The sequence below is a fragment of the Pyrgilauda ruficollis genome, unplaced genomic scaffold (assembly GCF_017590135.1).
Source record: "Pyrgilauda ruficollis isolate IOZ18807 unplaced genomic scaffold, ASM1759013v1 scaffold93, whole genome shotgun sequence".
Classification (NCBI taxonomy): domain Eukaryota; kingdom Metazoa; phylum Chordata; class Aves; order Passeriformes; family Passeridae; genus Pyrgilauda; species Pyrgilauda ruficollis.
The window spans coordinates 469,410-482,656 of NW_024531377.1; the positions used below are offsets into that span (position 1 = coordinate 469,410).

Below are 13,247 nucleotides of genomic sequence, written 5' to 3' on the forward strand. Positions count from 1 at the left end.
CAACCCAAACCCCACCCAGCCCATGCACCTACAGACCCACCTTTCCACATGGACTCCTTAGGTCCTTACAGCCACCACCTCCTTTTCCCCAGCACTCCCCCAGCTACTCATTTTTATGGGCACCCTTCTGTCTCCCTATAGCTGTTCCTATAGCGGATGCCAATCTGCTTACGTGCATATTCTCCTTTTGGACGGCACCCCCAAATCCCTACAGGCAGTAAGAGGAAGGCCGAGCACCTGGACACACGTCCCGTGCGTGTCCGGGCGCTCGGAATGGAATGGAATGGAATCCCCCGAGCGGCGGTGCCGGGGCTGCGGCGGCACCTCCCGTGCGCCGGGGGGCGCTGTGCGCGGGGCGCGGCCGCCGCTGCTGCCGGGCGCCGCCGCTGTCCCCGCTCGGCGCCGGCCGCGCTGCGCTGCGCCATGAAGGCGATCGTGCAGCGGGTGGCCCAGGCCAGCGTCACAGGTCAGTGCGTCCCGACCGCGGAGCTGCGGGGGCCGGGGCGGCTCTGTGGGTGTCTGGGCGTGGGTGCGGGTGTGTGCGGGCGCTCCCCTCCCCTTGTCCCCGCCGTGGGTCCGCTCGTTCGCGGCTCCCCCGCGGCCCGGCCGCCGTGGGTGCGTGTGCGGGGTGTGTGTGGGGCTCTGTGTGCAGCCTTGCCTGGCGGGCGTGGGCTGGCAGACACGCTGCCATCGCCTCCTCGAGCGCCTTTGTGTTGGCAGCACAGTCGCAGTCGTCTTGCTTCGCTCGTGTTCACGGAATCACACAGTATTCCGAGTTGGAAGGGACCCACAGGGACTATGGAGCCCAGCTGTTAGCCCTGCACAGGACAGCCCGAGAGTCCCACCGTGTGCCGGGGAGCATTGTCCAGACGCTTCCTGGGCTCGGTGCCGTGACAGCGCCTGGTGCTGTGCTAGCGGGGCTGCCCTGGCACGGCCGTGCATTGCCGTGCCTGTGGTGGCGGTGCCATCCCGGTGTCCCTCTCCCGTGGCTTGCATGCGCTGGCCCTGCAGTCACAGTCACCTGCGTGCATGGCCGGCATGCTGGCAGCGCAGCCTGGCTCATCTTTTTTCATAGCCTGTGTGTGTCAGTGGTGCTGTCCCAGCTGCCGCCGGGCACTGCTCGCCCGGGTCTAGCCCCGGTTCCGGCAGGGACGGTGTGTCCTGGTGGAATGTCCCTGCTATTGCACTGCTTTGGACCTTCTGTGCTCAGGGTGCTTCAAATCGCCAAGAAGTTTGCCCGTGAGGCAGTGAGTGCCTGCTGTGGGAAGTTATTGAAGAGTTTCTGCCTGTTTGTGAGCACGGGCAGAGCGTGTCTGTGAGGGCACAGCTTTTGTGCACAGCTGGCACCGTGACCACAGCTGGGCACACCCTGTCGGCATGGGGGTTCTTGCTGCCTTAGTACCACTTTTCTGGGGAGAATTTCAGCTGTTGTAGAGTTTGGTGGACGGTGCTGTACTTAGCAGGACAAATTTCTAGGCTGGAGGACTCATACCCTGAATCCAGCCACTAGTGCACAGACACTTTCAGCTTTTACTGGAGGCCTGATCTCTTTTCATTTTGTGAGATGTTTGGAGCTTTTTGTCCCAGTCATGAGCCTGGATGCAATTTTAGCAGCTGGGTAACTGGTGCTTATCTCAGCACCAGGCATTTATTCTTACTACAGTAATCTCAGGGTAAAACCACGTTAAGATAATTTATTTAAATTAAGATAGTTTAAGGCGTTTCTTCGGAAAACACTACAGATCTGTGCTAGTTTGTGTTTTATTGTAAATGTCATTAAAGAGGTTGTTTTCCCAGTTAGGAGGGTCTAATTTGCAGGTTGTTGAAAGTCATGTTTCAAAAAATCCATGAGGACTCAGGCAGAAATCACCTGTTCAAAAACAATGGCAAAGTATGAAGGGAATGGTGAAGTAGAGAAATGGAGTGCACTTAGTGGCATCAACCAGGTGGATAATTTTTCAAGGACTGGGAAGAGTTTTACCACCTTTCTGTTTAGGACAGCTGATTCAATGGTAGTATAAAAATCTTCATACAGTGTTTTTAAATGCTGGAGTAAGTAACCCAATCTGATAAAGAAGTGGTGGCATTGGAAAGCTTTTGAAAGAATGCTTCCATGTGATCTTTCAAATCTACAAACGTAAAGACAGAGGAAACAGGGTTTAGAATGCTGTTCTCTTTAGTGGCTGGACTGCTGAAACCGTCCTAACTTGTGCTATAAAACAAGACAGTGCATTTAGCCTTATTTTTCTTTTTCCTCTCTGCTTTCTCCAGTGGGTGGTGAACAAATCAGTTCAATAGGACGAGGCCTCTGTGTGCTGCTGGGCATTTCTTTGGAAGATACACAAAGAGAGCTGGAGCACATGTAAGTCACTCCCTGCCTTTTGCCTTGTACTCTTCTGTTTGTGCATTGCTGATACCTGTGCAGTAGCCAAACTAATCAGCTATTCCTATGGGAAATAGAGGTTTGCCTGTTAGTTTCTCTTCAGATTTTACCTTGAATACAGATTTCTTAGAGTTTTCTCTTCATGTTCCATTGAGAAAAATCTGGTCCCAATTTCCCCTAAGTGTTTTTTATCAAGAGCAGACTCTTTTAAATCCTTTTTGAGTCCAAAAGAAATCCATCCTTCAAGGGTGGGATTTACGAGCATCCTCAAACTCTCCTTTTAGCTTGCACATGAGTTCTGTTCTTCCTAAAGGCGGGATAGTCTTGTCAGTTGTTTGTCTGCAAACAGGAATCAGTTTTGGCAGCCTGGAGGACTGGCTCTGGCCATCTGCTCCATGGCCACAGAATATTGGGATTCAGCCAGCAAACACATGCAAGAGAGAGCTCTCCAGGGGCTTCTTCTGTCTCTTTTGGACTGGTTATTGCTCTAGAGCTGACCTCAGTCCTTGCAAAGGCAAAAAAGAAACAGGTAATGGAGCTGACTGATGTCAAGAAGAAGGGGTTTTTATTCTCACATGCTCCATTGGTTTACCTTCCTGTTTGCCTCCCTCAGTGTGTAACATTTGCTCTGCCTTCGCTTCCCATCCCTGCCTTGGTGGATGAAGAAGCTGCTTTTGAATTTTGCAGACAGGAGATCTGTGGCTACCGTGCTCTCAGCACCAGGTTGTTGGGATGGCTGACACAGGAAGGGCAGGAAGCCAGCATCTGGGCAAAACGAGTGAGAGAAAGCAGCTTAACCAGGCTTTTCAGGTCCTATTAAAGGAAACTTTAGTAATCCTGTAAATGAAACAACAGACATTATTAAACACAAAAACCAGCAGTGGTGATGATTTAAGCCTTCTGCTGGGGCCTTCCAGTGGATGCTTTCAACAGTCCACTTCATTCAGGAGTTAATTCTGTTTGCTGTTCACACACACAAATTGGCAAGGATGTTCTTGTGACTGTGCCTTAGTGATGGCCAGACCCTGAAGCTAGACCATAACAAAGTCTCAGCTTTGTCTTGCACTGACTGCCTCACCTCTGGTGCAGTGCAAAATGCCTGGCTGATGGCTGCAGCTGAAATAGTGATGGCCAGACCCTGAAGCTAGACCATAACAAAGTCTCAGCTTTGTCTTGCACTGACTGCCTCACCTCTGGTGCAGTAAAAATGCCTGGCTGATGGCTGCAGTTGAAACCCTTTGTACTTGATAGGTTCCCTTGATATGCTGCAGGTGTGGAGAAGCCAGAAGAAGAAACCAAAGACAGGCGAGTGGCTTGGATGCAGTCCTGTTATCAGTCAAAGTCCTGACATGGACTGGTTGCAGCTGCCTGCTGCTTTTCAGGACCCACTTGTGAAAGTCCTCTTGTTGTGTTGAGCCAGTCAGTTCTGTCCCCTGTCTCTAGAAAATGGGCCCAAAATGCAAACCACTTTGCTGCCAGCTGCAGTTCTGCCCTGTTCCTTGGATTCCTCCTCTCATCCTGATGAACAAGTGTTGTCATCATCTGGCTTATGGGGCCTGGTCTGGAAATAGTGCTAGGAAGTGACAAAGCAGGAGGAGTATATGTGAATCATGACTGGAAACAAAAACCCACAGTTTTAAACACAGTTTAGGATGATCTCATTTCCTACTGAGTGTGATTTCCTGGTGTGGTGGGAGGACTCAAATTCCCAAAGCTGTTCACACATTAAATAATGTTGTGACACATAGAAGCAGATAGTAAAGAGTGAGCTTTCTTACTTCCTGTGCCATCTTTATGTTGCTGTGTAACACGCAGTTATTCTGCCCTGGTGCCACAATGTAAAATGATGGTGTGGATTAGTGCCCTGACACTCTTGTGTAACTGTGTGAGGGCTCTCTTGGTTAAGGCTCTGCCTAATGTGATGAGATTCCCATGGCTGGGAATCAAAGAGCAGAGGGATATCTTGTTATGTGGAGGCAGGCTGAGTATGCATCTGTTATCTCATTCTGTATGGTACCTGTTGATCCTACAGGGGACAATTTAGGAATTATCTTCTCCTCCTCCCAGGGTTCGAAAGATCTTGAACTTGCGAGTTTTTGAAGATGAAAGTGGGAAGCACTGGTCCAAAAGTGTGATGGATAAACAGTATGAAGTGCTGTGTGTGAGCCAGTTTACTCTCCAGTGCATCCTGAAGGGAAACAAGCCTGACTATCACATGGCAATGCCCACGGAGCAGGCAGAGTCTTTTTATAACAACTTCCTAGAGCAGCTAAGAAAAGCCTACAAACCAGAGCTTATTAAAGGTAAGGACAGAAGGTTGGTAAGGTCCTTGCTGTGACCAGTGGACACTCCTTGTGTGTGTCCTTTCCTGACTCTTGCTTTCTTTATTCTGTGACTTTCTGTAGCTGAAGGGGTGTTAACAATACTTTCACTAGAGCCTGTCAGGGTGATCGCTCCAGTCTTCCTCTAGCCAAGCCATTTCCTGGCCTTCCTCTGGATGACATGTAGATGTTTTATTCCTTTTGGCTGCACAACGTGAGCAGCCCAGAGAGGCTGCAGCCATGAGAACAAGTTCTGTGCTCAGGCTCCCTCAAAGGCTGCTGGATGTTTTGTGCTGTATAAATAGATTAACCCAAGAGAAGCATTTTTTCTGAGGAGTGTGTTTAGTGAGGCTCTAAGGTGTCACCAGTGTGTGATGGACAGCACAGTTCCATCTGTCACTTCTACATCCTGTTAAATGGAATTGTGACAGTGGGAGGTGTAATGTGCTACATGAGCACAGGTTTTGATTTAGACTCTCTTTCCTCAACTCTGTGTCATGTGTGGAACAGTTTTCTCTTTATCAGAAAATACCTGGCTTTCCTGTTCATTTGTGCTCTGTCCACACTCAATCTTTTCTGTTTGGTTTTCTGAGTACTTTCTGTCCATTTTCATATTCAGATTTGACTTTTTGCTACACTTGACAGGAGACAAGTTTCTAGAAAAGACTATTTTTCAAATGGTGTTTGCTAGTAGATAGTGGTTGGCCTTTCCTGATGAGGAAGAAAGTAAAAAAAGCTGAGGAAGGATTTAGAGGCTAATTTTCATATTGACTCTAGGTTAGGATAATTATTCCAGTGCTTTCCAAGGAGGCACAGTGAAATACACACATGTCCACATGTCCAAAAATGTCAATTTTTCAAGCTTTTCTAGCTTGATATGTTCTTCCAACATTTGTTCCTGATAAGGAATGCATTTCTGATACCACTTCAATCACTTTATATTTTGAAAGCAGCTTTTTGAATTAATTCTCTCAGTGAATAGCAGTTGTGTATCTGAATTGAATATTAAGTGCCCTTATTTTGGCACTTTTTTTGCCAGTGCTTTCTGCAAAACGAGCTTTCACTTCTGCATTTTTATTTCTGTGTTAAAAGCACAGATTGGGAAACCCAAGAGTGCTGTTGTGTCAGATAACACATGAATTTAAAACTGCTGGCAGCACCGGAACTACCTGTCAGTTTATGATTTTGCTTTCTTATTAAGCTGTGCCAGTTATGGTGTGTTGCACCCAAGTCTGCTAAGATTCTCTTAGGTTGAAGTTTCTGCTTGCCAGTGGTGTTTTTTTTTTTTTTTTTTTTTTCTGCTTCTTTGCTGTCTGGGAGATCTGTACTCACATTGCCCCTACATACACACAGGCACAAACACAACAGTTGTAGTTATTGGGAGATAAGAATTTGATTTTCTGGATTGTTGTAGGTGCCCTTCCCTTTTGATCCTACAAATTGCTTAATGCATCTTAGAGGAGTAATTTAATCACTGAAAGTGGAATTTGTGTAGCTGAGGCAAAGACAGATCAATAAAGGTCTTGTCCTAAGAGCCTTGTGTTTTCTGGTTCCTGGTTCCAGTAGAGAATTTGTCTGTTGGAAGTTGTAGGTGCTGGGCAGGCAGCTCCTCTCTGCTCTCTGGTCTAGCTGGAGCTTGCCAGCCAGGAGCTCAGGGTGGGAAGTGTTCCCCAAACAGAGGCACAGCCCATTCTTTCACACCGAGAGCAGTGGGACACTTGACAAATCAAATCTTGGAGAAGGTTCCTTCAGTTCAGAGCCATGGTTCCTAGGTCAGCACAGGTTAACACATGGGCACCCACATCTAGAAAATAAAAGGCTGCATCAGAAGTCCTTGCCTGTTGTGCTTCAGTGCTTTCTTGTGTTCTTAAACATCCCACTCCCCTCTGGGGAGCAGAGCTGGTGTCTGCAGGCCTGAGCACTCTTGTTGTGCAAGGTAATATCCAAATATCAGACTTACCAAGGCTCCTCCTTATGTTTCAGGGCATTTGCTCTCTGTCTTGAATGTGGATTTATTCTTCTGAGGTAGTAAAGGTTAACATGGCAAGGAGTGTGAAATGTCTTGCTCTCTTAGTAGTAATATCTAAGTAAATATGAGAGGGTTGTTCCACAAGGCAGAGTTTAACTCAGATTAAAGTTTGGTACAAGTTGAAAGCACAATTATTCTCCCTGATTAATTCCCTTTGTGAGTGTTGTCACTTCAGAATAAGTGCTCTTATCTGGAGCAACAGTATTCACATGAGGTTAATTAAGAATAACTTTCCAAGTAGACAAGCTTAGAAGTATAAAACCAGTGTGAAATTTCTAGGTCATAAGGCTTGAAATATGTAAAAAAATATTCTGGAAGTAAATGATGCCTCTTTTTCAAGTCTTTATGGCTCAGATGTGGCTTCTCTGACTCATGACAGGTGCAGATATTCCATCTGAGGAAGGCTGGGCTTTTAGAGGCAAGGAATTTGGAGAGATGGGTGTCCAGCAGAATGAACTTGTCACTTCAATAACACTTCTATTTAGAAGTATTAAATTAAATTGAAGAAGTATAATACTTCTAGGATCCTATTTTATTGCAGAAGATGTTACAAGATGAATTGATCAGTCCAGAAGTCTTACAGTGGGGAAAGATGAAGAGCAGTAACTAGAAATTTAAATGTGTGAGGAGAATGGGAGGGAACTGTTACAAGGAGATGTTCCTTGACAATAGTTCTGGTGCCAAAACAAGATAGAAAGTGCTTATGACATGGGAGTACTTTGAGTGTTGTGGTAAAGTTGGGGGTTTATTTGACCACTTTATCAGCCTCTGAAAAAAAAGGGCTTGTAGAGTTTACTTTTTTTTAGGTCCATACACATGAATGGGAAATGGAAAAGACCAACCCTTTTTGTATGTGAAGTACAGCAGAGGGATGTACAGAGCAATTTGAAAAGTTGTGCTCCCACTAATAAAGTTTAAGATAATATTCTTTGTTTATTATTTTGTTAAAGAAAGATTAGTTTTGACTGGGTTTTGTGGTCACAGAGTGTAGGTTACATCTATGTAACTCTCAAGGACCAGCCTAGGTTACCAGCAGGAATGTAGAAATGGCTGTAGCAGATTGGGACTGAGCTGCACCCCAGTGTCCCTGCTCTACAGTATTCAGTTGCCAAATGCTTCAGAGTAGGCTTCAGGTCTTCTTACCTTTTGCCTAGCTATAACGTTTCTTCAAAACATCAACTGGTCAGTTGGACTGGATCCCTAGGCTGAGCTGTTAGAGCCTTTGAAATGTCATCTCCTGGCAGTGAGAACCATCCTGCCTGTCCTGAACTGTGCACACCCTGATTACCTGTAGACTTGGTTTGTTTTGTGCATGTTTCTCTACTTAGCTGTGTATTTATCCTCTCTGAATGTCAAACTACATACCTGGGTGCACATACACTGTTTTTTTTTCTTAGTAGCTTTCTGCAGTTAGCTGCCCTTTTATGTATTTTTTAATTTCTTTTTGGTATCACTTTTGATAAAAACTTTGGTGTGTGTTATCCTCCCAAGGGTTCTGAGCACTTGTCTCTTCCCTTTTCAGATGGCAAGTTTGGTGCCTACATGCAGGTCCACATCCAGAATGATGGTCCTGTAACAATAGAACTGGAGTCCCCAGCAGCCACTGTTGATCCCAAACAAGTAAGTGACTCACAAGGTCTGGAAAGGATGATGTATCCTCTGCAAATTTGTAGCATTCCTGTTGTGAAGCAGTACAGCTTCCCTCAGGTACAAGGACCTTGTCCTTCCTATGCAGCCTCTGAACAGTCAAATAATTGCATTGTTTTCTTCAGTTCCCTGGCCTGTTGATGGCTGCCTGCTGTCCTGGAAAAGATTGTGTGTGTGTGTGTGTGTAATGCAGAACAGCTTTTCACAGTTTATTCATCCTCATAAAAGCTGTTGTTTAATCATGACTCATTAACAATGTTTTTAATAAGTGGACCACCCCCCCTGCCTTTAGTGAAGTTTCTTGCTATGTGGGAGCTTTGGCATGTGGGTGACTGGATGGAAGTCAAGAGGTGCCTCTCTGTCAGAAACAAGGGAATAGTGAATTTCAATCCTGTATTTAAGTATGGAGTGGACAGGAGAGTGAGCTAGCTCTGCTGAGGAACAGCACAAGCTGTGCTGAAAACCAAATGTAGTGCTGAGGCTTCCTCATCCCCTAAACACAACAGTGGCCAGCTTTTCCAGCTGAGAGAAAAGGGGCAAAGGGGATTGTTGTGCTTCAGCAAGGTCACACCAACCTTATTTGTATAATGCTTCACTTAACCTCAGTGAAATTGTTACTGCAGTTTATAAAAAGGGCATGAGGGAAGAATCAGGAAACTACAGGTCTGTTAATCTAACCTCAGTGCCTGGAAAAATTGTGGAGAAGATCATGCTGGGTGCCACTGGGAGGCATTTAAAGGACAGTGCACAGTCAGCATGGATTCAAAAGGGAAAGTCCTGTCTAACTGATTTAATGCTCTTCTACAGTAAGGTCACCTGCCAAATGAAGGAGGGGAAGGTGGTGGATTTAGTTTTTCTAGATTTTAGTAAAGCTTTTGATACTGTCCCTCACATCATCCTTCTCAACAAGACTTCCATCTATGAAATGAGAGATACAAGTGCCCTGGGTTGCCTTAAACAGCTTGGTTTGAAGTCGGTTTCATTTTTACCTTCAAATTCTGTTCTGGATTCTTGTGTCATGTTTTAGCCCCTGAAAAATCTACTTCTGTCTCTAGTCTTTCCTTATGTACCCTCACAGTTTTAGAGTTCTCAGGCCAAGCCATGCATAATTAGCAGCAGCAGCAGCTCTGTTTTTGGAGTGAGAATTGCTGCCCAGCATGTAGGTGTAAAATAACCAAGGTGTGCAGGATTCTGAAAGGTTTCATTTCTTTCTTGGGGAACATTGGCTTGTTTAAGGGTTTTGCCTTCCCAGTTCAAGGCTGCTTGCTTTACCCATCTGACAGCACCTTCCTGGTGGTGACAACATAGGCTGAAGACAGGGTTTTTAAACTTTCTCTGTCAGTGTAAGGCTGAAAACTCCCTTGACAAGCCTCTTAAAAGGGCTTAGGGTTTTTTCATATTCCCTGAGTTAGACACAAGGGAGAAATTCCAACAGGAATTTCAAGGGGTCAGAACAACAGAAGCTTCACTGGCAACCTTCAGAAAATCAGACAGCTTTGGCAAAAATTTAGAGCAACATCCAGTTAACACAAAACATTTCACAAAGCATTGGCTTAACCCATTCAGCTTCACAAACTCCCAACCTGTCCAATTTTATTTAACTTGTTCAAAACTCAGAGGAGAGGGAATTAGAAGAAGAAAGAGACAGAAAAGATACAGAAAAAACCAATTATAACTTCCACTCCTGGTGCCAGCAATGTTCAGCTGATAGAAATTCCAAGAGGAGATGGGGTCAAGACATCCATCATGCATAGTGTGACGAGGGAGAACCAATTTAAATTGTTGTTCTCTTTCCTCTTCCCTGCCCATTGCATTCTTTTTTTGCTGACAAAAATCTGTTGATTTGTTTGTAGCATGGGAAGTAAGGCTTAGGGATGGTGTGGTTTTTATATTTGAGCTTTCAGCTTTAGCAAGAAGAGATAACTGAACCATCCTGCAGTGTTTAATGTGATGTTAGCAGGAAGAGATTAGACAAATAATTGCTGATGAGTAGCTCTTTTATGTCATTGGATGTGACAGTGAAATATCTTATTTTGTCTGAGCAATTGTCTGTGTTTGTAATTGGTAATCAGAACTTTCTAAGTAATTTGCAATGTAATTAGTAAAAATGCATTTGGATTAGTCAATCCAAATGTATTTTTTGTATTACTTGTGCTGAGGGATTTAAATAAATCACTTCTCTTTTATACTTGGGGTGATCATGTTATCTTATGGTGATAATTCACTGTCTTTTTAAAATTTTTTAAAATCTCAGCCTTCAGGTTATTTTTTTCTTTCTTTTTTGTTTTGTTGATACATGTATTGGTGTTGTGAATCTAAGTTGCAAGTTTTATACAAATGCTCACTTTTACAATTTTTTAGAAATAGACTTCTGAAATGGTTTTATTACATGATATATTTTTTCCTTCCTTTGGAATAGCTGACAAAACTTGAAAAACAGCAGCAAAGAAAAGAGAAGACCAGAACCAAGGTGCCCTCTGAGTCAAGCAGAGAAAGAAATGCCCCCCGAAACAAGGATGACCCCAGTGCCAGCAGTGGAGCAGAAGGAGATGTGTCCTCAGAAAGAGAGCCTTAGCTCATCCAAGGCAGGCCTCAGGTTTGGCTTCTCCTCTCCTCTGGAATGCTTGGCCCCCTGCCTGTTTTACTGAAGCAGCACATGCAGAAAGTGGCATTAGAAGTGCTGGAAGGTGAAATTTTATAATCTTGTTGGTTTTATAAATTTTGCAACCTCTGCTCCCATCTGCAGTCGCACACCAGAATGTTGGGGTGGGTGAAAACCTCTTCCCAGCTTGGCTGGAGTTGTGGGTCTGGCCCAGTTGTGACTGCTTCCATGTTGACTCAGGAAATCTGAAAGTTTGATCTGATAATACAGCAGTGACTTAACTCAGAATCCTTCTTTGTGTTCTTCAGATAGACAGAGACATGGGGTTGTGTTTCTGTCTGTCCTCACCTAGCAGGGAGCTCGCTCTGGAACAGCCCAAATACAGCACAGTCCGTAGCAATGGAGGTGGAAAACAGCTCAGAAGCTGGAGACAGGGCAGAACTGCAGCTTCCTTTCATGGTTCTTACCTGCCCCTCCTCAGTTTTGTTCTTTTCCCAGGATGAATTAGTCACAGGCTGTTTAATAGACCTTCACCATCTAATAAGGACATTAGGGCAGGCATTGAGAGCCAAACTTGCCTGAGCAGCAGGAGATCTTCTCTGCCTTCAGGCACTCGACCTGCAGGACATGCCTAGACATCAGTGAATGGAATTAGGCTGAATACAGACCTGAATCCTTTGTCATGGATTATCTGCCTGTGTAGATATGTGTTTATCATATCTTCCAGTCAGCTTTAAGCCTTCAGGACACAGCTTTCATTACCTTTCCTCCCCCTTTCTGCCCCCAAAAATCTACATTGCTGATTTTGACTTTTCAAATGTGTCCAAGCTCTAAAGAAAGTGTTATTGTCCTCATCTGCACACTGAAGCTCTGAGCTGGCTGTGCAGTTTAATTATTAGCAGCTTTTCAAAGTTAAGGTTTAACCTTTCTCTCATTTTCCTGTCTCCAGAGTTTAGTCTGGCTGTGATTTATACAATTCAGCATCATTCATTGCTCACAAAGTTCCTTACTTTTTTTTTTCTTTTTTAAATCCATAATTTCCCAGGTGGTCAGACATTAGGTGATGATTTCTGTTCTATACAGGGTTTCCCCCCACCATTTCTGGGTTGTGTGTTGAAATAATAAGAACATTTTAGAGGGTTTGCAGTGTTATTGGAAAGATTGGGCCAGTCCAATCTTTCCAATAACATTTGGATTTCTAAGGAGCTGAACATCTCTAAAATGTGGCATACAGATAACCTAGCATTAGTTTTCGTGCTGTGACAATAAGTAAAGATTCTTTTCTCCGTGGGATTTGAAGGACACCTTCAGTATTTCTGCTCTACCTACAGTAATGTTCCTGTTTGTTTGCCTTCCACAGTTTCTTACACAAAAGCTACACTGAATTCTTGAAGAAAGACCCAACACTGGCCTCAGCAACACTCTTCAGCGACTTTGGAGAAGGATGGAAAATGGGAAAGCAGAGCTGAGACATTAGAAACCTTTCATTCTGTATTGAACCAACCAAAGCAATGCTATCAGATCCAGTTGTTAATGTGTAGTGTCAGTAGTGAAAAGGACTTGTGACATTTCTGTGTATGCGTTCTCACACGACTGCTGAGTAAAGGGTGACTGTAGGCAGATTGTAGCAGAGCATTTCACTCTCAGTACGTAAGCTCCATTTAAAGAATAAATCAGGGTTTTTCCTTAAACTTACACTTGAATTCTGAAAATTCTCTGAGCAGGCTTGTGTATTGATTCTCACTCCGTGGTGTCGTGTGCTATCTGTTTCCATTGCAGTGTGCAGATCTGTGTATATTTTGGTAAATTGTTAGCTGCTGCCTAACATCAGGTTAGGCAGTCCAGTCTTTCTGCATGGATTAAGTTATTACAAGAGAAGATCAGCCTCTAGTTGTTTATCATGTGGAACACATGTGTCTTGTAAACTTTTTTAAAACCAGAAAAAACTTTATTAAACAAATGATGCCAGCTGAGTGCCTGTTGGTGTTTGTGTATTGCACTCCCTGAGTCACTCCTGGGTGTCACAAAGCGGGGGACACAGAGCTAAAGTAGCAGGCCAAGAAACACATACTGCTTCAGCTCTCCCACCTTTCTGTGGAAGGCTGGAAATCAGGCTGCTGACCTGAAATCTTTGCTGTTTCTAACACATCTAAGTAATTTATTTTGTGGTATCAAAATGCCACACAGCTGCTCCATCTACTGCATCCAGGGCTGCTGACAGACACTTCTGTCACATCCAGGGGAGGCAAACGAGCATTTGGAAAC

General features: G+C 44.6%; 1 protein-coding gene across 2 annotated transcripts; it reads left to right on the top strand.

Moving 5' to 3' along the window:
- Positions 1-368: 368 nt before the first annotated feature.
- Positions 369-12,950, top strand: DTD1 (D-aminoacyl-tRNA deacylase 1). 2 transcript variants are annotated; one of them, XR_005956985.1, is made up of 6 exons: positions 369-466; positions 2,272-2,362; positions 4,451-4,686; positions 8,256-8,353; positions 10,800-11,067; positions 12,343-12,950. XR_005956985.1 is itself a non-coding variant. In XM_041489427.1 (6 exons), exons 1-5 carry the CDS (start codon positions 424-426, stop codon positions 10,953-10,955), a joined length of 624 nt encoding a protein of 207 aa, XP_041345361.1. In that variant the 5' UTR covers positions 369-423; the 3' UTR covers positions 10,956-10,976; positions 12,343-12,950. The 2 variants fall into 2 exon arrangements, 1 of the variants encoding a protein (XP_041345361.1); XM_041489427.1 differs by having other exon boundaries at positions 10,800-10,976.
- Positions 12,951-13,247: the final 297 nt, after the last annotated feature.